Source organism: Heterocephalus glaber, unplaced genomic scaffold, assembly GCF_053883595.1.
Source record: "Heterocephalus glaber isolate CG9 unplaced genomic scaffold, H.glaber_assembly_v1.0 deba00001606, whole genome shotgun sequence".
NCBI classification, from domain to species: Eukaryota; Metazoa; Chordata; class Mammalia; order Rodentia; family Bathyergidae; genus Heterocephalus; species Heterocephalus glaber.
The window spans coordinates 17,566,279-17,593,352 of NW_028258377.1; the positions used below are offsets into that span (position 1 = coordinate 17,566,279).

Here is a 27,074-nt window from a genome sequence, read left to right on the forward strand (position 1 = left end):
ATATTAATTAAGTGGAAAACTCAATGAGTGTTTTTTTTGTTTTGTGGTACCGGGGATCAACTCAGGACCTTGAGCTTGCCAGACAGGCACAGTGCCACTGACCTACATCCCCAGCCCCTGCTCAGTGAGTTTTTACATAAGCTCATAACACACCCAGATCAAAATACAAACCATTTTTAGAACCCTTAAAGTCTTCCTGTTGCCTATACCTCACTCAGTCACTGAGCTCTCAAAGGTTTATTGAGACCTCCTTCACTATAGGTTAGTTATGTCTCTTTTAAAATCATACAGCATAAACTCTTGTGTTTTTTTTTCTTCTCCTTGCTCAAAATTACTTTGTTTTTTTTTTTTTTTGTTTTTTTTTTCCGGTACCAGGGATCAGACTCAGGACCTTGTGCTTGCAAGGTAGGCGTGGTGCCACTGAGCTAAATCCCCAGCTCAATATTACTTTCTTCTTATGGTACTAGGGATTGAGCCTAGAGCCTTGGACATGCTAGGCAAGTGGTCTACTACTGAACTACATCTCTAGCCTTTTTAAAATTTTATTTTGTGACAGGTCTTGCTATGTTGCTGAGGCTGACCTTGAACTTGTCATCTTCCTGCCTCAAAACCCTGGGATTATAGGCATGCACCACTGTGTCCAAGCCCAATTTATTATTACATCTATAAAATCAATCCATTTTGTTTTGTGTAGCTGTAGGGTCCCCTCGTATATTATTCCGTTGTACATTTAGTCCATAGTTTGTTTTTTTTGCTTGGTTGCTTGAGTAATTGAATTGCTGAATACTTGGCTACTATTGATAAATACTTGGGTTACTTTGAATTTTTGGCTTCTATTATGGATAACACTTCAAAGGTATATATAAGCACTTGTTTTTATTGGGCATAAAGACCCAAGGGTAGAATTACTGGGTCATAAGGTATGTATATATTTAGCTTTTAATCTGTATTGTTAAACTTTTTCCCAAGTGCTCGCACCAGTTTATATCCCTATCTCTAATGTAGATTTCCAGTTATCACTTGATATTATTAATCTTTTAAATTTAAGCCATGCTAATGGGCGTTTAGTGGTATCTGCATTGTGGGTTTTGTTTGCTTTTTATTTAATCAGCTTTATTATGGTTGATATTCAATGAAATGTATTCATTTTGTGTGTACTGAGTTTCCAGAAATATATGCATTCATATAACCACTACCACAATCAAGAGACTGAACCTTTTCATCCCTTCTAGTAACTTCCCTTATTGCCCTTTGTAGTCATTCCTATATTCCTACCCTTACTAATTTCTGTAACTATAGATTAGTTCATTGTGTTCTGGAATTTCACATTGGTGGAATCATATAGCATGCACATGCTGCATGTACTCTGTAATGTTTGGTTTATTTTGCTCAGCATGTTTTTGAGATTCATTCTTGTTATGTCACTTGCTCATTCCTTTATTGCTTAGTAGCATTACATTGGATGAGTATATGACAGTTTATCCATTTTACTGATGGGTATTTAGGTTGTTTCCAGTGCTTGACTACTGTGAATAAAACTTAGTGAATGTTTGTATTTAGGTTGTTGTGAGGACATTTATTTTTCTTGGGTATACTTGAGAGTGGACCTGCTGGGGTAGCATAGATGATGTAAAGAAACTTTTTCTGTATTCTGACAACAGTCCTGATACCAAATGTTTGGGTTCTTTCCACACCAAGTCTCCAATTCTTTGCACACATTGAGAGTCCTGAAATTCAGTTTCCTTTTTTTTTTTGGTACTGAGGATCAAACTCAGGTCCTTCCACTTTCTAGGCAGGCACTGAGCTAAATCCCTGGCCCTCAGTTTACTTTTGACACTGCCTGGAGTTAGTGTTAAATCCTGAAGTGAGACCCAGGAGACTGCCCCCACTTTAGGCATCCATCAATTGAAAAAAAAAAAAAGATTGCTACCAAGGTCAGGTGTGGTGGCTCATGCCTGTAATCCCAGCATGTGGGAGGCGAGGCAGGAACATCACAGTGGAGTTCGAGACCAGCCTGGGCTACATAGTGAGTTCAAGGCCAGCCTGCATTACAAAGTAAGACCTCTCAAAAACCAAAAAAAAACAAAACAAAAAAAGATTGCCACCTATATTTTTGACTGGCTGCAAATTGGGGCTTCCCACAACTCTTCCTTCATGTTTAGTATTTTTTGTAATATTTCACAGAACTCAGAAATACACTTGTTTTTACTTGTTTTATTAAAGGATATTGTAAAGGAGATACAAATGAATGATCAGATTAAGAGGAACCAGAGGTTGGTTATTCTGACAGCACTCATCCTCCAAGAGTGATCTCATTAGCATAAAGCCAGGTCTGGTTGCCAGGGGTTTATTATGAATAATAAATGATGCTCTGCTCTTCTCTGTCACTTAGGGATTTCCAAGGGTTTTAGAAGCTCCTGTGCCAGGAAGGGAGCGTGGGCACAGCAGGGAAGCAGAGACCAAATACATACTTACTATTCCATAAAGTATATGTTTAGTTTTTAAAAAGTAAACTGTGGATCTTTTCCAAAGTGGTTGTCCATTCTCACACATGCTTTGGCAACATGTCAGATTAGTTGCCTTACATCCCTGTCAGCAATTGGCATTGTCAGTGTTTTTAATTTTAACCATTCTGAAAGGTATGGAGTGGTATCTCATTGTGGTTTGACCACTTTTCACTACCTGTTGGTAACCTGAATATCTTTTTCAGAGATGTGACTGTCCAAAGCTTTGATCCTTTTAAAAAATTGAATAGTATCTAAGGACAAAAATCACAAAGTTAAAGACTTTTTATGTGGTACTGGGGATTGAACATAGGGCTTTCACATTGAGCTACTGTATATCCCCAGCTTTTTATTTTGAGGCAGGATCTTTTTCTTTTTTATGTATGTTTTGTATATATTTGTTTTTCACACATATAGTTGTTTTACACTTGATCTTAGCCAAAAGGCCGAGAAGCGATGACACATATAGTTGTTTTAAAACTCAACTATGACATCTTTCTCAACCAGTATATTTCTTCATGATACTTTAACTGGAGTGCCTATTATGTATGAATGTATGAATTACTAGTTAACCCAGCCCCCCTCCTTTTTTTTTTGAGACAGGGTCTTGCTGTGCAGTTCAGGCTAGCTTGAACTCACTGTGTAGCCCAGGTTGGCCTTGAACTTGTGACAGTCGCCCTGCTTCAGCCTCCTGAGTGCTGGGAGTATAGGTGTGCACCACCATGCCTGGTTTAAACTCTCTTTTTAGATACTTATTTCTAATTTAAAACAATTTAAACAAAGCTAGGCTGTTCTTTCTTCTTTTAACACAATTCTGAGTATTACTTAGAGATAGACTCTAAGAGGTAAAATTCTTGGATCAAAGGATTTTTTAAAGGATGTGTATTTTTTTGTATTTTATATAGCTAAAGGTTTTACCTACTTTTCTGTTCTTACTCTTTTTTTTCCCCCTGCACTACTAGGGACTGAATCCAGGGGCTTTGCACTGGGCTATATCCCCAACCCTTTTTAAATTAAAAAATTTTTTTTGGTATCGGGGATTGAATTCAGGACCTTGCACTTGTGAGGCAGGCATGGTGCCACTGAACTAAATGCCTGACCCCAAATTTTTAAATTTTGATACAAGGTCTCACTAAGTCACTAACTTGCCCAGCTGCCTCAGCCTCCAAAGGTCCTGAGATTATAGGCCTGTGCCACCACTCCTGGCTTCTGTTTTTATGTTTAAATGTGAAAATTTTTTTTCTCCATATTTATGCTATTTTAGAAGCCTTATTTATTTACTTTTAATTTCTTTTGGTACTGGGGATTGAACTCGGATCCTTGTGCTTGTGGGATAGGCGGCGGAGCCACTGAGCTAAGTCCCCGGCCCTAGAGGCTTAAAAAAATTTTTTTTTTTTTGGATTACATTGGGAATTGAATCTGGGGTGTTATGCATGCTAGGCAAGCACTCTATACTAAGCCACTATAAATTATTAGAGTTTTAATAATTTTAAAAATTGTAATTTGATTAAAAATTGTTTTAAAATTACTAGTTCTGGACATATTTGTTGTTATGTTTGTGGCTATTTGTACTTCTTTTGTGAAGAAAGGGAAATGTTTAGGTTAGATACAGTTCTGCTCTGCTGAATTGATCCAGGTGCAGGTGTAGGTTGGAGTCAGGGGCAGAAGGAAATCACCAGGGTGAGGAACTTGTGAGTTTGGTGTGGTTGCAGGAGTGCTGCCCTTTTGTGACTGAAATGGCCATTTTTGTTTTGAGGCCAGCTGCAGAAGTGTTTACTTCTCAGCACACTGTCCCGGGCAGGGTAAACTGAGCCTGTGCTCGAGGTAGACCCTGGTATTGAATGCTTTCTCTAAAGCACCTTCGGTTCAGTGTAGACTCACTCAGTCTTCTCTACTCGCCTTTACTGTGAGCTAGGAGGAGAGGTTTTGCTGGGAATTCCATCCACTTCTCAGAGCAGCTTTTCTTTCTTTCTATGCACTGAACACTATTTCCAATCCAGTTTTTTTGTTTTGTTTTCAGAATTACATTTAAAGAGATTTCTTGAAAGGTCCTATATATGTGGAAGATACCCTAGCTAGGTTTCCAGTGTCAATGTAGATTGCCTTTTATTTTGATATTCCTTCAGTGATTTCAGTTGTGGTCCAGTAAATTTAATCAGAAACTCTTTGACACTTGTTTTCTTCTTAAGGTCTGTCTGTTGTTTTTTTCCTAGCTTTCTACACTTAGGTCACTTTCCCCCTCATTTTCTTTGTTCTTCTAGTGCACCACCTTCTTCTTGAGCAAGCATCATTTGTCATCATCATTCTTAAGCTTCACTCTTTCCTTCTTCCTTACCCAGTTAGCCCACGCTTGTCCTTTTTTTTTCTAATTTTTAATTTTAGTTTAATTTCTTGCTGTGCTAAAGATGGAACCCAGGGTCTTGTGCATGCTAGGCAGGCATTCTGCTACAGACCTATGCCCCCAACCGGTGCTTGTCCTTCAGGGTTGAGCTCAACTCCCCAGGGAATGTGTCTGGGTCCCCTTGTTACCCTTGTAGGTTCATGCAGTTCTTTTTCTTCATAGCTGTTAACATAGCTGCAGCTGATGAATGTATTGCATAATCCCCTGCTAGAGAGTAAACTGTTTTACTAGAAAGTAATCTCCATTGGGACAAGGATCATGTCTGTCATGTCATATTCTGTTCATTTTCAGCATCTATCACAGTGCTTGCCAAACAGTTGCCCAGCTGAATGAAAGAATAAATTTGAGAAGGCAATTGAGAATTGATATCTTGTACCAAAAGTCTATTTGTACTTGTATAGTGAGTACATTAATTCCTTAAATTCTTGGTGTTTTCTGTTTCAATAACCGTTTCTTAACTAACTTGATCCTGAAAATTAAAGAGTTTGCATCAAATGCTCCCTTTGAAAGATCAAAAACCCATTTCCTCCCTCCCTCTTTGCCTCCAAACCAGATTATTAGAATGTCATTGACTCTTGAATTGTCCAGGTAGTTTTAACTTCTGATATTTCAACTGTCATATTGAAGGAGTTGTCGGGCTTTGCTTCTTTCTATCCTTTTCTCCTTTCCTCTTTCCTTGCTTGTCTCCTTCCTTTCTGTGTGTATATATCAGTGATTAATGAGATGACTATTCCTATGAGTTGCTTCCTGTGGTCAAGTAAATTTAGTAAATGCTGCACATAATATCCTTCTCTTGAAAATTAACTTTGTAATTGTCAGGTTAATAATGTGTTTTCCAAGCTTTCTGACCCTAGAGATCCTTTGTCTCAAAACCTATGTAATTTAAGGGCCACACTTTAAGAAATGCTGTTCTTCATGACTTTTGTGCATTTTATGCAAACTGCTTTGTTCATCAACAGTTTCTCTATCACCTTACCAAAGTAAGGAAGGAAAGACCAATTTGTTAAATGCCTACTGTTTGTCAGATTTATATCCACCCTTCCTTTTAACCTTTACTGTAACCTCTAAAGGTAGGCATATTATAGCATGTGAGGAAGAGTGGGCTGAGGAGGGGCATTATTTTTTGCTCAAGGTCACATTGCTAACAAAATGTTAGATTTTATTTATTTATTTTATTATAAAGCCTGTGTTCTTTTGCTGTGATGTCTGGGGTAAGAAAAGAGAAATTGCTGATTATTTTAGAGGCTGCATCTGTAGTCACCATCTTAGTATGAGGAGAGTTAAGTGGCAGCTTGGGACTCTCAAGAGAGACAGAGGTCCAAGACAGCAGGGTGTCCAGGGTCTGGGGGGCAGCTGCAGCAGGTTCTCACTGTTTGGGGTAACTGCCTCTGCCCGAACCACTTCTGTAAGCCCACATGTTCTCCCTGGTTCTAGTCTTTGGTGTATGGTCACTTTGTTGGAGTTTTAGGTTGGGTTTTATTAGTAATGTAGTAGCTGATGTTGATTGGGTGCTTGTTTTGGTGGTAGCTGACTTTTAGGTTTTATAACTTGCTTGAGGTCACAGTGTTGGACCTAGGATCTTAAACTACTTCTGCCTGTTTTTTTTATCTTTAGTAAACGTATTTACAAGGGAAACTTACCACAAGCAATTAAAATCTATGAAATCTTGGGTTTTCTTTGCTAGTTAAGTATTTCTATTTAAGTAAACATTTAAAAAAAACCTTCACATGCCAACAGAAGTCACCCTGAATACTTTATCAAACCTTGGGAAACATTGCTCTAAAACAAAAAAACAAAAACATTGCTCTAATCCATTCCTTCATCTCTTCATCTAGTTGTCCATGAATAATTCAGTATGTATCTGTAAAAGATAAGGACTCAAAAACAAGACTTAAAAAAAATCCCACAATTCCATTTGTACCTAAAAAATTACAACAACTTCTTAATATCATGTGCCCATTCATATTTGCCTCTTATCTCACAGTTTTTAAATTAATAGGTTTTATAGAACAATTTTAGATTAATAAAAGACTGAGTATATAGTACAGAATTTCTGTATTCTCCCTACTCATACACTTTCTTAGTATTCATGTCATTGTGGTACATTTGTTACAATTAATGAACCAATTATTATTAACCAGAGTCAAAAGTTTACTCAGATTTCCTTAGATTCAAATTTCCTTAGATTTTATCTTTATTTTTTTCTTTGTTTTTTGGTGGTACCAGGGATTGAACTCAGGACCTTGTGCTTGTGAGGCATGTGAGGCAACACTGAGCTAAATCCCTGGCCCTTGTCCTTCCCCCCTCCCCCCCTTACTTTTTTGCAGTACTACTTGGTATTGAACCCAGGGCCTTTGCAGTGAGCTACATCTATGGCCCTTCTTAAATTACATTTTAGGGGCTGGAGGTTTAGCTCAGTGGAGCCTGCCTGGCAAGTGCAAGGTCCTGAGTTCAATCCCCGGTTCTGCAAAAAAAAAAAAAAAGTTTCATATTTAAGTAATATTTTAAAGTTTAAGATTAAAATTTTTATTTAAATTAAGTTTTTATGTTATTGAGTGTTGAACGCAGGGCTGTTGCACTGAGCTACATCTGCAGCCTCTTTTTTATTTTTTAATTTGAAACAGAATCTCCCTAATTTGCTAAATTGCCTAGTCTGGGCTGCAACTAATGATCCTCCTGCCTCAGCCTACTGGAGTGCTGAGGTTATAGGCATGCATACTATGCCTGGCTGGACTTTACTCAATTTTGATAACTTTGTCAGTCTTGAAGAGTACTGGTGATTTAGGATGCCCTCTATTGGAATTTGCTGTTTTTCTCATAAGTAATTTTTATAGTTTCCTTCTTAATCTCAGAATCCAGATTTAGTTCACACATTGTATATAATTAGTAGCCTCTTAAATCTCTTTGAATCTATAAAAATTGTCTCTCATTTTTTCTTGCAATTTATTAATTGAAGAAACTGGATTGCTTATTTGTTCTATATAATTTCTCTCATTTGGGGTTTTCCTGATATGTTCTCATTAGTTCTAGTATATATTCTATTCCTCTTTGTATTTCTTATAAATTGGTTAGCTAGACAAAGAAACTTGTTGGATTTAGATTCAGTGTGGTTCTGTCTCAATTAAAAACCAGAATAACAATAAAAAGCCAGAACAAAACAAAAACAAAACACAAAACCTATGCTTTTTCCATTGTGCCATGGTGCTTTCTTAATTATGATATTCTGTTTTCTTCCAAGTAAGTGATCCTTAAACATAGAACTTCTGTACATGTGCATTTTTTTCCGAGTTAAAACCTCTACAGTTATTAAATGGTAGATAGTGAAGCAGTATCCTGGCTGCAGAAACGTCCACACATGGGCCCTAGGTGTAGCTTAGTGGTAGAATGTATTTCTAGTATGCATGAGGTCCTAAATTCAATCCCCAGTATGGGGGGGCGGGTGTCCACATGTTGTAATTACTTTTGCCAAAGTCTGATGATGACATATTTTATATTACTTTCAATCAGTAGTAGAGTATTAGTCCTGTAGTTTTAAATTTTCAATGTTTTCCTTTTTCCCAGTTTAAAAATTTAATGTCAGTTGCTACTGTTGTAAACCTTACTTTATACCAAAAAAAAAAAAAAGAATCTGCATGATACATATGGTGTAATAAAAGATAAAAACAAAATAAGAGGGAAAATGAAAGTAAATTAGGACAATAAGATGAAGTCGGGGAAAGTTAGATACTATACACAGAACAGGGCTTGTTCTTAGAGGCAGGGGGCATAGATTAGGCCCTCTTTACAATAGCAGTAGTTTGCAGGATTTTTGTAGTCTTAGATGATAAATATGCTTCTTTCTCAAAGGTCATTTACTTCCTTGGTGTTTGTACTTGGTAGCCTCATTGCTTAGTTGGAGTAGAGTGCCTGTAAAGATGTGGGTCAGATTTCTCAGTATTGGGTTTCAGAGCTCCTTGGAAAAATCTAGACTTGGGCCCGGGATTTAGCTCAGTGGTTCCACCGCCTGTTTCACAAGCGCGAGGACCCGAGTTCAATCCCTGGTACAAAAAAAAAAAATCTAGACTAATTTTTGTGTTGAGCTTTCTTTCAGCAATTTTCTTAGAGTTTTGATTTATTCTTTTATTATTATTTTTTCTCCAATATCTGTGGTTCTAGCATGAATAGGATATTCTTGGGACATTTAGTTTTGAAAACCTTTTTTGGGAGTAGAATAAAATGACTTCATAAGAAACTAAATATAGGTTTAAGAACGTTTCAACTGCAGAATACAGTATCCTTATGATTGTGACCATGTCATTTCTTTTGGATTTTTCTTATTTTGTCTGAATTAATGATTTAAGGTTTACTATGATAATCTCAACTAGTTGAAAGTCATGTAACTTCAAACCAGTTTAAGTTACAAAAGGGGATTTATAAGTTGAAAGGCTAGAGGTAGATGTGGATTCAAGTTCTTCCTCAGACCCATGTGGTACCTTCCAGTATCAGCACCAGCACCTGGCTTTCTCTTGGTGTAGCTTGATGGCATCAGCAGCCCTAGTTCTCATTCTTGTTAAGCTGTGTGAGGGGTGTTGAGGGGTGGCTGGGTTCCTTCTGGCTCCCATAAAAGTTCTGGGATCAGAGTATGTGACCATCACTGAATCAATCACTGTGATTAGGTGGTATGGCCAAAAAGCAAGCGTATCCTCTGTCAGCCCCTTAAAAATTTAACATTATATTCTCTAGCCTCCTAGTGAAGTTTTTATTTTAAATGAGAACTTTTCTAGACTTTATGTGTTAATTATTGGAAAATCCAACAAGAAGTTTTTGAACTTCTACTATGTTTAGGCACTATAAAGACCTGAAAACATTAAGGGTATATTGATAAATTGTCTCACAGATTGCTTGTGAGTTATTTTATTTCTGTGTAATCATTTTGGAATTAGAACACCCAATTATAACAAGTAAATATAGTTTTTATAAGGAAATTTATTACCTTATTTTCCTGTTGTTTATATACAGATGTTTGGTTTTCTAATTTATTTTCAGAATGCAACAAGGAGATAGATCTTTTGCAAATGGGAAGGGACCAAGAAATGGAGGGAGGTTGGGAGGGGTATGGGAGGAGAAGGGGAAGTAAAAGAATTAGGATGTGTTAAGGATAAGTACCAACTCCCCACAATGAATGTAATCATGTATTGCAAACATGCACTAATACAGATGAAAAAATTTAAAAAAGAGTAATCTCACCCTCTGAGCCTCAACCTCTTTGGTAACTGTTTCTGTTTGTTTCTTACAGATTTTGTTTGTTTGTTTGTATGGTTTTGGTTTTGGTTTTGGTTTTTTGAGGTAGAGTCTCCTTTTGTAGTTCAGACTGGCCCTGAACTTACTATGTAGCCCAGGCTGGCCTTGAACTCTCTGTAGTCCTGCCTCAGCTTTCCGAGTGCTGGGATCACAGGCATGCGCCACCACACTCAGTTCTGTTTCTTATAGATTTTTAACTCATTGCTTAAAAGATGTATGAATTATAGATTGTTCTTTCTGTTAAATGCAGCTGAAAATGTCTCCATGAGATTTGTCTTCTGGTCCATATCTTAATTCTGTATTCTCTCAGTGTTATTGAAAAATGTAGTGTTATGATCTGACATCTGTGTTGTGTGCTTTGAAGAATATTTTGACTAGTTACCCACAGCCAAATCATTTATAAAGCTCTTACAACTGAAGTTTAAAAAGGATTTTGGGAAGTTAATAAGCAGTCCAGTATCTGAATTTTATGCGGGGCCTTTACATCATGACTTCCATTATTTCCTTTATGAGAGACATTCCATAGTGTTTTATTCTACCTGTGTTTGCTTGTACACCTGCAAAAATGTCTAAACCTATAGGCTCAGTTTGTCGTAGCATGCCTTTAGCAGTAATTGTCTGCTGCTGGGCTCCAGTGGTTTCAAGGGGGTATATACTAATAGCACAAGGTGAGAGATTTAGAGGACTTGGGCTAGAAAAATATTTTAAGAACATAAACAGAATTGGTTATAAAATCCCTTTCAGCTCCACAATTAAATGAACTCCCTGGCTTCAAGCAGTGAGAATTCCCCTTACCCAGTTTCCTTTAGGAAACAGAAAATATGAAGGGACTCAAAGAGATCCTTGCTGTGTAGCAAGCAACAGGAATCCCTTACTGAGGCTATTCTCATGCCAGCTGAAAGACAAATTCATTTGTTCTTAGCGCCCATTGGATGTAAGGCACACAGCTTTCTTCTTATTTGAAAGCAAGGTCATTTTAGGATACAAGAAAGATGGGTTAAATGGGAAAGAAGAGCAAGTGTAATGTTTTCTATGAAATCAATTAAGGGATGATAAAATGTGCCCCTTAGCGTTGACAACTAACTTTTCATGACATTATTCTAGATAAAGGAGGACAGTTTTGATCACTACTGTTAAAACTTTATGCACTTACAAAATTTTAAACATCAAGACTACCAACTTGGAATATGTGCTTATTTGGGGTAGGGACTGGTTAGATCTCTGGAAATAAGTTCAATATGTATTTGGAAAATGAATAGTGGTTAGAAAAGAGTAGAGGGCTTAATTAGTATTAAGTTTAAATTCCCAAGGTTTCTTAGGACCAGTTTTCCTTCAACAGGTGCTTTTTCAGAGCTCACAGTGAAGATAAGGGTCATGTCAGATGGTGGACGCTTTAAAAGTCTTTGGAAGGGATAATCTACAAAAGATTTAAAATACCAATTGTTTTAATTTTTTTTTTTTGGTACTGGGATTGAACTCAGGACCTTGTGCTTGTGAAGCAGGTGGCAGCACCACTGAGCTAAATCCCCGGCCTCTGTTTTAATATTTTTGAAGACGGTGAAACTACATTTCTTTAAAATATTTTTTTTTGTTTTTTGTTTTTGGTACTGGGAATCCAACTCGGCTCCTTGTGCTTTCTAGGCAGGCACTGGAACCACTGAGCTAAATCCCTGGCCCCTTTAAAATATTTTGTACTGCAGGAATCTTCTCCCCCTCCATACTTGTGATTTGAATGCAAGGACTTGTGCATGCTAGGCAAGTGTTCTCACATTGAGCCACATTCCCAGCTCTTTTATTGGACTTTGAGTCAGCATCTGCTTAGCTGCCAGATTGACCTTGATCTCATGATCCTCCTGCCTCAGGCTTTCAAGTGCTAGGATTACCAGGGTGTGCCATCATGCCTGGGTCAAGTCATTTTCTTGAAGCTGATAGCTTTTCTGAGACACAAGGAGAATAGAATGTTTATTGTATCAGAAAAACTTTTGACTTCTCATATGTTCAAATGTGCTTCTGAAAACATGGTAAATCTTGTACTCTCTTAATGTGAAAAAAAGTAAAGATATTAGCTTTGTATAAGGCAATTATGACCCTGTGCAGACATTTCTAAGAAATTCTTTGAAGTTTTTTGGTTTGTGATGAGGATTGGTAGAAGGACCTGGAAGGGATGCACTGAACTCCTACATCTGGGGGTGGTGTATTAGTCTGTTTTCTGTTGCTAGGACAAAATACCTGAAGCTGTATACTTAAAAAGAAACGACTCTGTATAGCTCAGTTTTAGAAGCGTAGTCCAAGATTGGATAGCTTGATCTGTTTAGTCTCTGATGAGGGCTTTATGGTGGAGGGCAGTACAGTGGCAGGAGCATATGCAGAAGCAAACACATGGTGAGATAGAAACCCAGAGATTAGGGAGGGGATGGGCTCACTTTATAAAAGTGTCCCACAAGAACTATATTGATCTTATCTGGGTGTGGTGGTGCATGTCAGTAATCACAACAACCTAGAGGCTGAGGCAGGAGGATTGCTACAAGTTTGAGATCAGCTTGGGCTACATAGTGAGTTCAAGCCAGCCTGGGGTACATAGTGAGGTGCTGTCCCCAAAAAACAAAGACAAAAACAAAAAAACAACACCACATTAATTCCAATACAACAGTACCTCAATGACCTTACCACCTTATTGAGGTCAAGCTTCCGGCATATGAATCCTTACATAAATCTTTAGGGAACAAACAAACCACATCATAATAATAGCTGCTGATAGGGAAGGGTAAGTTAGATAGCAGCCCTGGTATAGCTAATAAGAGCAGATGTATCTTAGTTCTTAGATAATGGCTAAAAAAGCAAGGCAGGTGTTTAAAAAGTTAGTGCGTACTAGTAATACAGTATACAGTAAGTGCCTGACTTGCAAACAAGTTTGTTCCTGGAGAACATTTGTAAGTCAGATTCATTTGTATCTGACAAAGTTTCTTATACAGTACATTTGTGAAAGTTTGCAACTTGAATGTTCCTAAGTCAGGGTCTTACTGCAGTGAAATTCATTTTGGTATATTGGCACATGCGTATAACATTTTGATTATTTTCATCCCCATATTACTCTCCCTTTTATTCTTTACTCAGTCCCCATCTTCATCTCCAAAAGTCTACATTCTAGTTTCTTGTCCCCCCAGAAAAGGGGAGGTATTTAGCTCAGTGATTCTGCCGCCTGCCCTACAAGTGCAAGGACCCAAGTTCAATCCCTGGTACCAAAAAAAAAAAAAAAAAAGGAAACAAGGAAGAACACATATGATCTTGTGAGACTACCATTTCCATCCATTTTCCTGCAAATGTTGTGGTTTCATCTTTATGACTGAATAATAATCCATTGTATATATGTGCCACATTTTCTCTCATTTGTCTACAGGCATCTAGGTTAGTTCCATAGCTTAGCTATTGTGAATTCCATAATACATATGGGGTGTGTATGTACTACTGTTGTGTGCTATCTTTAATTCTTTTGGGAATATAAAAAGGAGTAGTATTGCTGGATCAATGGTATTTCTATTGTTAGTTTTTCTGAGGGCTCTCCATGCTGATCACGTAGTGGTTGTACTAATTTACTTTCCCAGCAGCAGTGTAGAAAGGTTCATCGAGGTAGGTTTTTAGTTCTCTCACTTGGAATTCCTCTCAGGTGTCAGGTAATGTGGAGTATGGATTGTCACATTTTAGAAGTAGCAATCTTGTAAGATAAAACACCAATACCCAAGAGTTTTCTGACAGCATACTCTTAGTGGGCTATGTAGAAGCCACTGGTATCAAAATGAACATAGAGGAAGTAGTGTCTTTGTCAACTTAGAGTACAGAGAAACTCTGATAGCTGTTTTTACCCCACCCACTTTCCATCTCCATTGAAGGAGAATGGTGTGGAATCAAGGGGCAAGTAGCTCTGTCCAGGTCCCCGGATGATGGTAAAAATGTCAATATTGTTTGAAGTGACCTGGTATTGCCAGTTGTATATTGACTGTATCTGAAAAAATATGGTAGACAAAAACTTCCTGTTATTTAATTTTGGATTTTATATACATTTAATATTTTGTTTTGTTTTTTGAGACAGAGTCTTGATAAATAGTTCAGGCTGGCCTGGAACTCAATATGGAGCCCAGGCTGGGTTCGAACTTGTGCCGATCCTCCTGTCTCAGCCTCCTGAGTACTGGGATTACAGATGTGTGCCACCATGCCTGGCTATATACATTTAATATTTGTTAAATAAAATGAGATCATAATATAAGTCCTAATTTATTCCTTTTATTCCTTTATGTTTCTTGAACTCTTTCAATGTATTGGAACTTTCTTTCTACATATTGTAAACTTCCTTGTGGGTCTACAAATATGCTCCTACAACCCGATTTCTGTTTGGTAGAGACATTCTGTCTCCCACATAATCGCTTATTTATTGAGCTGATCCCTGGTGTTGGGATTTTTCCTTTGTTATAATGAACAGTGATGTGATAGACATCTTCTTAGCTATATTTCTGGACTTGTCTCCCCCCCCTCCCCTCGCAATATAATACTTACATGTGAGGGGCAGGGGATTTAGCTCAGTGGTTTCGCCGCCTGCTGCATAACCACAAGGACCCGAGTTCGATTCCTGGTACCAAAAAAACAAAAAAAACATACTTACGTGTGAAATTGCTGAGTCAGATGACATGCAAGTTTTTAAAGTACTGACTATGTATTGCAGAGTTGCCTACCAGAGATTGTGCCAATTTCACAGTTACACTCTCATCAGCAGTATAGATTAGTGACAAGTAGATAAAATTTGAAAATAAACCAGGGAATCTTGCAACTTCAAAGAGTTTAATGTCAGATAAAGGAAGTGACAGTCTAGATTAGGAAAGCAAACAGATTTTGGACTCAGATAGAATTGCACTTCTGCTGCTTTTGACCTCTCACAAGTTATTAGATGTCTCTGGTCTTACATTTCTTGCTCAGTATGACTCAGGTACCTGTCTGGTCAGAAGAAGTGTGAGAATTAATATAGTTGTACAGTACTCAGTTTATATTCCTCTCCTAATGTATCCTTTTTTGGTAAATTCTGATATCATTTATCATTTTCATTGAAAATGAGGCTAAACTCATAGTTGAGTGGTCTCCCTTAGTCCTGAACAATTCCTAATTGGTCCTAATTAGAACACAGATGCTCACTGACAAAAATCCAAATATGCTTACTTTAACTGTTAAATTCTTTTCAGTCTTAGGGATTTATGGATTTTGGATAAACCCCATTGGGATTGGTTCACACTGGTCAGACCTGGAACTTGCTGGTGGACTCTGCTCCTCCTTGGCAATTTAATCTCATACTGGTCCTAGTACAGTTTAGGACCCATGCGGCTGTGCCGGAAATAGCTTATTTTGTTACATCCTGTTCTCTGTCATGCTGCTTAGAATAGAGATTCTGCTTCCCCAATTAAACATTTAGTCCTTATCCTCTCCAGCTTCAGTAAGAGCTCTGCAAAACCTGCTGATATTTTTGAATTATGGGTGGTAGTTAATGAAGTGGACAAAGATGATTTCTCTCCTTGGATTTCTTTATAAAAAAGCCATTATATTTTGATGTTCACTATTTCCAAAGGTCACTAGGTGGTTTTACACATTTTAAATGACAGATGTTTCGCATGGACTCAAAATTAATTCATGGGAAAATAATTTGTTTTTATTTAAATTGTTAAGTTATTCTTGATAATTAAAAAAGACAGCACTTGGGCTGGGGATTTAGCTCAGTTGTTCCACTGCCTGCTTTGCAAGTGCAAGGTCCTGAGTTTGATCCCCAGTACACCCCCCCCACCCCCCCCCCGGCAAAAAAGGCAACACTTAAAATTACACAATGTAGGCTGGGGATGTAACTCAGTAATAATTGAGTGCTTGCCTAGCATGGGTTCTATCCCCAGCACCACAAAAACAAAACCCCTAAACAGAAACAAAAAAAATTTTTTTTACAAGGTGATTTAAAATGGTACATAAACACTAGATGGTCATTGGAGAAAAATCAGATAATGTGACTGAATAAAAATTTAGGAAGAGGAGCTGGGGCTCAGTGGTAGAGCTTTTGCCTATCTTGTGAGACCCTGGGCTTGATACTCAGCACCACAAAATAAACAAGCACATAATACATAAATTAATTAATTAAAAAATAAGAAAAATTGCTCTTCTTCCCTCCTCCAAAGATGACCATAAAGAGCCATTGTAGTTTTTTTGAAACAGGGTCTGGCTGTGTAGCTCAGGCTGGCCTTGAACTCTTGACTCAGGCTTGGGAGTGCTGAGATTCCAGGTGTGTGCTGCTAGGCCTGACTACCATTGTAGTCTTGTTAGCTTTTGGGTTTGGGTGTCTTATCTTTAATAACCACTCAAGATGAAGCAATTGCTTGAACATTAAAATTACCTTTAAAAATATTAGTGCTTAAGAAGAATTTGGGCTCTGACTTTTAAGTCCTGATACCACTACTGTTTGGCTGTATGTAAATCACTAAAACTTGGGAGATATAAATTTCAGTTTTTCTCATTCTTCTCCTCCTTTTTCTTTCCCCTTTCTGCCTCTTTCTCCCTTTTCTTCCTTTATTATGTATCTCACTCTGAGAATACCCTGTAGTGTAATATCAATGACAAATAAGTCTGTAATTCTTTTTTTTTTTTTTTGGTACTGGGGAATCGAACTCGGGTCCTTGTGCTTTGCGCAGCAGGTGGCGAAACCACTGAGCTAAATCCCCGGCCCTGTAATTCTAAAATAAATGTTACTGAGAATTAAAATGTTAACTGTCTTTGTTATATGTCACATGTTTACTGTCAAATCTGTTAAAATAAAATGATTATTTGCAAAAGAAAGTGTGTTACACATGAAGGCTGTAGGCTAGCATTCAGTTCTTTAAAAGGCTGTGGAAAATGCCTTGAAATGGTGAATTAAGTTTTATTCTGTCACTTGAATACTGTATAATAATTCTTAGTTTTAAAGCAATGCAATTATACTGGTGAGAGTTTGTTGTTTCTTTATAGGTTACCATCAAGTGTTTAGCTGCAGAAGCCTAGGTTCTGAATGTTTCATTGAGATAATGTTGCTCCTTGAAAAGCAAGAGTTGAAGAAAGAACAGTAGAACAGTTCCTAATTTGGATTAATTTTTTTTTTTTTTGGTACCAGGGATCGAACTTGGGTCCTTGCGCTTGCGCAGCAGGCGGTGAAAGAAACCACTGAGCTAAATCCCCAGCCCATTTGGATTAATTTTAATGCTTGTTCTAATTGTCTTTGATGAGCAGGACAAGCTTAAAACTGAATAGGGACTCTGGCTCTCAAATCTAGCTTTAGAGAGCTGACATTGTTTATGCCCCTTGAACCCACATTCTTTCTGGATGACTCTTGAGGATCCAATCCCCATTCCTGGCTAAAGATTTTCAGTGGAGAGTGTGTTAACACCAAATGGCTGCCATGAAATAGGTCTGTTATTTTTTTTCCTGTAGCTCCCATTTCATTATAATGGCACTTTTTGTTTTATATAAAGGCCATGGTGGAGGTTTTATGAGCAGAAAAGGACAGTATGAAAGTTGGTAAGTACTGGCCCTTGTGTCTGTTCTTTGTAGCCTAGCTGAAAGAAATGTGCCTCGATTGTAAACCAAAATGTAATACTGTCTTATTGGTTCTCTAGGATAATTCACCCCTTTTATTTTTCTTCAAATCATCCTTTTCTCTAGGTACCAAGGCTCATTCCTCTGCTGAAAATAATTTAAGAGCTGTCTCATCATTACCTCTAACACTGGTTTGAATATTAAAATTCTTTGTTGTATCACCTGAAGGAATTAAAAGAGTCAGAGCACTCTTAGTAGTCTTTAAATTTACAGTTCTATAAAAATCACTCATGCTTTTTGTACTTCCACCCTTTATCTTTGAGTTGCTGTTGAACAGGTTTCTTGTTTATTCCCCACATATTCTAGAAAACATAGGAATTTTCTTTGTTACTGGCCTGAATTGACTTTGCTTTGGCTTGATATCATGCTTCACACCTTCCTTCTTAGTCTTAAGACTTTCACCTCCACTTCCCTTCCCCAACTCTTATGTTGTATGGTATGTCACTTCTATTACCCTGTGACAAATACTGTTGAAACAGTGTATGTATTGAGTTGAAAAAAACTTATGTACATGTCAATATAAAAATGAGACTCCATACCTGGGCTTTGGCACACAATTTCAGAGGTGTTGTCTTACAGGATGAAGTCCCACTTTGGATAGAATGGTGTAGAAGAAAGTTCTGTGATTTGGCCCTTTTCTAGCTTTCTCAGCTTTCCTCGTATCTCACACACACTTAAATATTTTAATGTTAACTTGACTGCAGATCCTTGCACTTTTCAGTTCTTTGATTTTGTTTATGCCTGGAATCAATCAGTCTTCCCCCCCCCCCCATCTCTCTTTCCCTTTCTATCTCTCTGCCTGCCTGTCGACAATGTGTGTGTGTACGTGTGTGTACATTCTCAAGATTCCCTCCTATGAACTTCTGGAGGGTAGACAGAATGTGTTAATTGCTTTTATTTGTGCAGATGGATTTAAGGTCAAATCCGTTTTTTGTTGAATGGAGCAGTGTCTAAGACACTCAATTTAGTTACTTCAAGCATGATGATAGGAGTTAGAAGAAACTGGTAATGATTCTGTGGGAAGTGGTTTAATGAGAAAAGATTTGGGAGAGGATTATAGAAAATCTAATAAGACAGATTTTTAAATCAGGCTAACATTAGAGAGACAATTAACATAAAATACCTCTGTGGGTTGCTTTGAAAAGAATTGCCTCTTTGAGAAAGAATCAGGGCAGGAGATTCAAAATAGTCCCATCTAGAAACAGACTCAAGTTAAGCTTTTGTGAGAACTTCTTCCAGCCAGCCAATGAGAAGACAAGGTGCCTGCCACCACTTTTTCCTTTTGATTTGTTGTTCCTATGGCAATAGAAAGAGAGCCTAGGACATTTTTCTCTTTCCTCTTTTAATAAACTTTTAGCTTTTGAAAAATGCCAAAAGGTGTTATTCTTGTCTTCAACTGATTTAAAGTGTTTTGCATCAGGGTGGTCCTGAATTTGGTTTTGATTATATAGTGGATATGGCAAAACTAATAAAAACTATTAGGTCCCTTGGTTAATAATATTTCCTTGGGCTATAGGACCTGCAAACATAATCAGTATCATAGTGTATTTTCTGTTAATACCAGAAGCTAATGTGAATCATTTATTTTCTATGAACAATCCTAAAGTTAAGAGTACCGATCATCGTAAGTAGCTAAATATGAAACTATAACAGATGGTCCTTAGGGGGTTCTCTATCCCCTATGTTGATCTTCTTGTCACTCGTGAGCTCCAAGTTAAAGCCTCAAGAGGAAAGAGGCTTAGTTTGTATTGTTCCCATAATAGGTCGCTAAATGTTTGTTAAAATTGGTAAATACGCACAGTATCAGGGTAAAAAGACATTTTTTTTTTTTTTGTGCCGGGGATCGAACTCTGGTCAGGGAATCAAACTCTGGTCCTTGCGCTTATGGGGCAGGCGGCGGCACCACTGAGCTAAATCCCTGGCCCAAACAGATATATTTTAACAATAAGATAGTCCAGAGAAGCTTAAAGATAGACTACTGTTAGCTAAGAGAGGGAGAGAGATCTACATTGTGAATATAGCTAATGTGAAGACATCTTTTCATTACTTACGTAAGGAATGATGGATAATTGTTTATTCCAGGGATTTTCAAACCAAATCTCTAAATTTAAAATTAGAAGCTTTAAGAATCAATTATTATGGTCCTAGCTGCATTTTAATGCTTAGGTTGATGAATGTGGAACTTTTATTTTTATGTTATTTTCATATTGGATCGATGTCTTCCTGATCCATTAGGCAAAGGGAAACTTGTTTAGGCTGGCATGTATGTACTTCCTTATGAAAAGATGGGTGTATTTCCTAGAGTGACATTTTATGTTGAGTATACACTTTTAAGCAATATAGTTGGTCACTTAGTTCCTTAGTAATTGAGTATGAATGTATGGTAGTTCTAATACCTTTCAACCATCACTATCTTTACTTTTACCAGATGGATAATAACACTGGTCTTGAAACTGGGAGGCACCATTCCTACGATGATCTAAGAGAACTCTGATTAATAGATTTTGGCAGTTATATCACAGTACCAGCTTGGGTGATACCTAGGATCAGACTATCTCTTTGTGTATTCTCTTCTGCCGATTTATTTTATTTTATTTTATTTTTTTGGTACTCGGGATTGAACTCGGGTCCTTGTGCTTGCACAGCAGGCGGCAAAACCACTGAACTAAATCCTCAGCCCTATTCTGTTCTGAAACAAATAGTGTAAACCATGGAAGAGTTCTGAAAAGTGATTCTTGTCCCAGACCTGGATTTAAGTCAGTCCCAGCTTCAACCCAGCACTGATGATTTTGGAAAAGTAAATTACTTAATCACTTTGAACCTGTGTTTTCTCTTCTTCTTCTTCTTCTTTTTTTTTTTTTTAAGTGTTTTCTAAATATTGGGAAAAGTAATACCTATTGTGTAGGGTTATTGTGACAATGAGCTGAGGTATCCTTTAGGAGGTATTTAGTATGGTACTGGCACTTAATAGATCTCAATAAACACTGACATTGTTCTCAATACCCCACACTTTCTGCCATGGATATTAAAGGTAAATTCTTGCCAATCAGACCCTCAGGGGGTCCTTTAAAAAATCTTTTTCCTATGTATACCAACATTATCAAGCTTTGAAAAATCAAACTTGTAATAAATGCTTAATACTTTGAAATTAAATTATCAGAAAATTTTCTTCACGTTGTTTTCCATGTGTTTTTTTTGTTTTTTTGGTTTCCAGGGATAGAAAGAACTTGGGTCCTTGTGCTTGCACAGCAGGTGGCAAAACCACTGAGCTAAATCCCTGGCCCTATTTTCCATGTTTTTAGAGTATTGAAAATAGTTTTTAAAATATAGAAAACCCTGAAAAGGAAATTTTTCCTCTTTTTTGACTTTAGTTTTTTCACCTCTAATTAAAATTCAGGGGTAAGAGGTTAGACCAAATGGTCTTAAAGAGTTTCTCCCAGCTCTCAGTCTATAATTTTTAAATTTATTGAATGTGAGAAATTTCCCTTAAAAAAGTTATCAGCAGAATAACTAGGATACCCGGAGACAAATACATATTAAACTTTGCAGAGGGAACTGGGTTGTCTTTACTGAATAAATGAAATTTGATTTATAAGTGAGCTTTGGTGTTAATTTGATGTTAGTTGCTGAATACAAGGATGATTCTTAAACTCTGTCCTGGGATCTGATTGATTCTTTGATTTGTGTAACTATTAAGATTGTAAAACAAAATATCTCTAAATTGAACTTCAAGGATAGGGAGTTTATTTAAATTAAATAATCCATATAATATAAACATGTAATTTGTCTAGGCCTTTCTGTGCCCAAACACTTCTGATATAAATATTCCTTTAATAAGTTTGTGCTAGAATACATGTGGGGAGAGAATTTGTTGTAGTGTAATTAGGCAAGATTAACTCTGATGTCCTAACTCTGACATCAGTTCCCTTGCACCCTGGGCAAATTGCTGTTTTAATAACTCAGTCTCTCCTTTCCTGATTCGCAGTTTCTTCATGTGTAAAATTAAAAAGCGAAAAATATCTATCCTTCTCTCTCTCTCTCTTTCTCCTATTCTCTTCTCTTCTCTTCTCTTCTCTTCTCTTCTCTTCTCTTCTCTTCTCTTCTCTTCTCTTCTCTCACTCTCTTGGATTAAAGCTAGGGCCTTCACACTGAGCTGCATCCCTAGCCCTTTAAAAATTTCAAAAAAATTTTAAAATTTTGAGACAGGGTCTTGCTAAGTTACCCAGGCATGACTTGAATTTATGATCCTCCTGCCTCAGCTGTGCAGAGTGCTGGGATTAAAGATGTGTGTTATGCTCTGTGAAATCTTTCAAGGGTTATTGTGAGAGTTCACTATGTCAGCTGTCTAGCAAATAACAGAAGCTCAATAAACAGCAGCTACTTTCATTGTGTTATATAAAAATGTATTCAGCACCTTTTCTGCTTGGGACTTTAAATATGAAATGTGGGGCAATAAAGTGTGTGTATCTGGAGTATCAGTGAAACACTGCTACTCTATGGATTACGGTAAGCTTTGAATGTGTGGTGTTTTTATTGTTACCAGAGAGCTGCTCAATATTTTATTTTTCTGATTTTGTATTCTTTAAATATCTTTTCTAAATAATTTCAGCATTCTTCTTTACATTATGTGACAGCTGTAACTACTAAGTGGAAGATGCTGGATAGGAACCCAGGTCTATCAGATTTGAAGCAAAACTGTCTTTGTATTATAGTTAGAGTGATCATAAAATTTAGCCCCAAACCTGAACTCTTTGAGAGTAAGAGTTATCCTGGGACAATAAACAGAAACCAGGAGTGCCTCAGGCCAATGAGGATGTTTAGTCATTCTGATTACAGCTAGGATGAGTCAGTTTATGAGGTCTAAGATTTCTGGAGTATTTTGGTTGAACCCAAGCACCCAACCTTCAGCTTTTTTTTGAGGGGGGGGCATGATTATTGATTTTTTTTGTGACAGTAAATTAATCTTAGACCTGGAAAAATACTGAGTATCATAACTAGTTAGATGGCTATTAAATAGTAGCCATAATATATATGCTCATTTTATATTTTGCTTTTTTAAATTCTTTTAAAACCAGTAAGCTTTTAAAAAATGATGAGAAAGGGTAAAAGAATTAAGCCTTTAATTCTTAGTCTTGTCAGATGAACTTTGTAAACAAAGTTATCTAAAATGAAAATGGTGATATTCCAAAGTTTTTTCTTTGAGAAGGCAGAGATAAAGATGACAATGAAAATCAAATGTGTTTTAAGCTGCCCTTGCATTGCCTATATCTGTGGTGGCGAACCTATGACATGTATGCCGCAGTGGGCTGTTTGTATCATTGAAAGCTCTAAAAGGTTTGCTATCACTGGCCTATTTACTCATCTTTCTTGTTCCTTTTACCCTATTTTCTAGGTCTCATGAGATTTTACTTTAGGGAAGTATAAAACTGTACTCATAATGAAAGTTGGAATGATAATTTTTTTCTCTTGTTTTACACAATTGAGGTGTCTTAGTCTCGTCAAAAGAGTGTGGGATTTGGCCACAGACAAACTAACGTTAAAATTCTGGCTCTCTCCTCTTTTGTTGTGTATCTTTGTGCAAATCACATAGCCTCTGAGCCTCAGTTTCCTTACACTGTGGTGTGAGGATTAGGGAACACATTTAAAATGCCTGTCACATACTAGGTTCTTAAGCGATGATGGCAGTGATGAATATATGACATAGATGGGAAACCTTACTTTTATACAATTACAGTTACAGTCTCACCACTAATCTTGTTTTACACTCAAACTCATAGTTCCCTTAAGTGGGCTTTCATTTAAACATTATCTCTCTCTCCCTCTTGATTCTCTGCACTGCATCCTGAGAAATTTGTGATTGGCAGCAGAAACCTGTTCGTAGGCCAGAAAGTGAGCCCTCTCCCAAGGGTTCAGTAAGCTGCCTAGGACCATCCCTGACCTCCAAACCGCCACGGGTGCACCCCCTGCCCTAACTAACATTCAAGTTGCCTGTGTGAAGGAGTGATTTGTTGCGGCCTCTAACTGCTTCTTCTCTTCCTTCCTTTTTGTCATCCTGCAGTGTTCTGTGCCAAGGTCTTTGTGGCTAGGCTGCGCCAACCTGGTAGAGAGCATGTGCGCACTGAGTTGCCTGCAGAGCATGCCCAGTGTCAGATGTCTCCAGGTGCCTCTCTTCTTTCTTGTTGTAAATGTGTTTTTACGTATGCCATGAACATTTGTTGAAACTTGCAGTAGTGTGTTTAATCCAATGTTAAGTCTGCTAAATGTTCTGTGTAACCCTCTGCTTTCCTCCAGCCTGGGTACCCCACATGGAGGAGTTAGTACCAAGAGGGGCCCTTCTGAGCCAAGTGGGTCTTCAGCTGGGCCCTGTCCTGCTCCCCTTTTCTACTCCTGCTTTTTATTCTTTTCCCTTCACCTTGAAGTTGTAGTCTCATGTTTAAGAGTTGTGCATGTGCCAAAAACAAAAAACCCAGACATTTATTTGGCTACCTTTAATGATTCTTTGTTGAGTTGGGAGGGTTTCATAATTAAAGTGGTGATTTTTCTATTTTGAAACTCATCCTTTTGGTTTTCTTTGGCTCCCCCTTCAAAATGGAGGGAGTGAGGGACTCACTAATGTTATAAAGCCTCCAATTGAAGTTTACAAAGATCACAGCTTTATGCTGCCAGTAACTGTCGGTTGGGGCCACTTCCCAAAGGCCAGATCTGACACCTGTCCTCAGGGTCCACCCAGTTTTCCAGGCCGAGGCTGGCAGAGAATTCCACAGATAAAAGTAATAACTTTTTTTCTTTTGACGGGGGTGGGAGGGTGGGTTGGGGTTGCTCAGGATAAAACTGTTAGCCGAAGTGCAGCTGGTGACCTATCTTATTGGGATGGCTTCTAAGAGAACCAAGGCCAAAAATACTGTGGCTTTATTTGTGACGCTTGGTTTAGAGAAAGCATATGTTTAAGTAAATATGATGTCAGTGGCAGTATTCAGTTTTCATCACTGCATATTCCAAGCAGTTTGATATATCTTTTCTTTAAAAAGCGGTATTAAATTCCTGGTGTCCTGTTGAGACTGTCTTATGTTAGGAACAGGGGTAAAATTAGTAAATAAGTTGAGAGATATGATTGATGACATGGGTAATTTCACTCTTCTCAAGTTTATCTTTTTATTCATGTTTACAGTCTTTAAATGGAGCTGGGAGCTAGGAAGGAGGAAAAGTTCCTTCATTTTGGGTTCAGGATTTTATTTACTTATTGGCCAACATTCTGAATAGCATTGGTATGCTTACTGATCAAAATGCTTTCTTTAGAAAACTTCTAAAACCTCAATCACTTAGCTAAAGAGTTAATTCAGTACAAGGCCTGGTTGTCTTTAGAGTCTATAGAAGTAGTCTTAGAATACAGGAATTGGCTGTTTAAGTGAGGCTCCAGTAGAATGCCTGGTTAGCTTTGGAAAAGCAGCTTTATCTTTAACAAAAATGTTGAAAGAGCAGACAATATTTGCATGTGTTTTTGGTGCTGTGTAATGGATATTTGCATTGTACTAAAAGTGTATTTTGTCTTTTTTTAAAAATGGTTACTTGACTGTTACAGTTGCTTATTAGTGAGCTGACCCAGTTTTCTGTAGAACTGGAAATTTAAATAGGAAAAGAATTGTAGTTGTTAGTGAGGTCTTGAAATGCAGGTTCTTTTTATTGCATTCAGTTAAAAAATTGACCAGTGGAAGGCATCATTCAATATATTTTAGTAACAGTGTTGTGAATTCTCTGTAAGTGGATGAGTGGGAGGAAGTGTGGGTTCCTACCTTGTTGCAAATGGAAAAACAAAGTCTCAGAAAAAAAAATTATTTGGCTCAGCAGCTAGTGAAAAGTTGTTTAAGAGAAAAAAAGTTGAAACATTGCTTTCTTTGACTCTTATTTCAGAGAATGAAGCAATACTGTCTTTAGAAGTGTGTAAGGAATTCTGTTTACTTAGGTTTTTAATTTCACTAGTATATAATTGAGAGTATGCAGCAAGTAAAATGAATTAAGGACCTAGTTGATTGGAATTAGTAAATTATTACTATATTTTGTTTCATGTGTGAATGGAAGGTAACCCTGTATTAATGAACCTAGAAGTCTTCCTTTCCATTCATTTTATATATTGTTATTATTTTAAATAAAAACTTGTACATGAATTTTAAAATTCTTGTTTTAAAAAAGATTAATTTATTATTATTTTGTGGTGCTGATGATTGAACACAGAACCTCATATATATTAGGCAAGCACTTTACCACTGAGATATACCCCAGCCTTTTATTTTTTATTTTATTTTTACATTTAAAAAATAACACCAGCATGTCCCCCTCTAGTGTCCCAGCTGTGTTGACGTTTAGTGCATTAGCTTGTGCTTTCAAGGAATGCCTTTTGCTTGATTGCTACGTCTTTGGTAGATCACAAAGGTGACTCTTCCTTGACATTACACCCCTCTTGACAGTCATTTTAAGCAGGTCTAAGGAGAGAAGGAACAAGGTTCTTGGAAAGGATAGAGCCTGGTTGCTGCAGTGGGTTGTGGAGTTCCTTGAAAGGGTCCCCCTTAAAATGGTTACCCTAGACTTACTGATCATCTAAAGTGGAGCCAGTTGGCTTGTCTACATGGCTGATAGTGTACCTTTGAAGAAGTGGTAGTAAAGATGGCAGTTGCCTTTAGGCATAATTTGGCCACTCAAGTTTTTGCCATTTGTGAGAAAAGGGATAGCAAAGACCTAAAATTCACTCATTGCTGACTGTATTTGGTGCTTCACGTGTATTAGGTTTATGACAACCTTGTGAAGTAGGAGTTATTTGTCCCCACTTTTCTAATGTGGGAAGTGTGACAGAGCTGTTGTGGGCTGTTGGACTCAAGTTACTATTCACAAAACTGAGCCAGTTATGATGGTGCACACCTGTAATCCTAGCACTCAGGAGACTTAGGCAGGAGGATCCTCCTGAGTTCAAGGCCAGCCTGGGCTACATAATGAGTTCAAGGCTAGTGTAGACTACGCAGTCACAAAAAAAATTGTAAGACTCTGAGATGGTAGACTGGGCATTTGAATTCCCCCCTTTGCTTGAGCCCCAAACTGGTTTTCTTTCCTCTACATTGGAACACCACTTTTCCAGAATATTCTGGTCTAGTGTGTGCATGTGTGTGTGGACCCATGTGTGTATGTGTGTGAACTTTACTGTTGATATCTGGTGTGTGGTTTGTTAAACTGTTATTTATTTGAAAATTAGAAAAATC

At 37.5% G+C, this 27,074-nt stretch overlaps 1 protein-coding gene across 12 annotated transcripts in view; it reads left to right on the top strand.

Annotated features, from left to right (window-relative positions):
• Positions 1-27,074, top strand: part of Fbxw11 (F-box and WD repeat domain containing 11) — a 135,908-nt gene that overhangs the window by 21,654 nt on the left and 87,180 nt on the right. For 6 of the 12 annotated variants that reach the window (XM_087194840.1, XM_087194843.1, XM_087194847.1 and 3 more), the window contains one exon: positions 23,888-23,989. The exons of the other annotated variants lie outside the window; for them this stretch is intronic. In XM_087194840.1, the coding sequence (XP_087050966.1) occupies positions 23,939-23,989 (51 nt within the window). In that variant the 5' untranslated portion in view covers positions 23,888-23,938. The remainder of the gene's footprint in view (positions 1-23,887; positions 23,990-27,074) is intronic. 12 annotated transcript variants of the gene reach the window in all.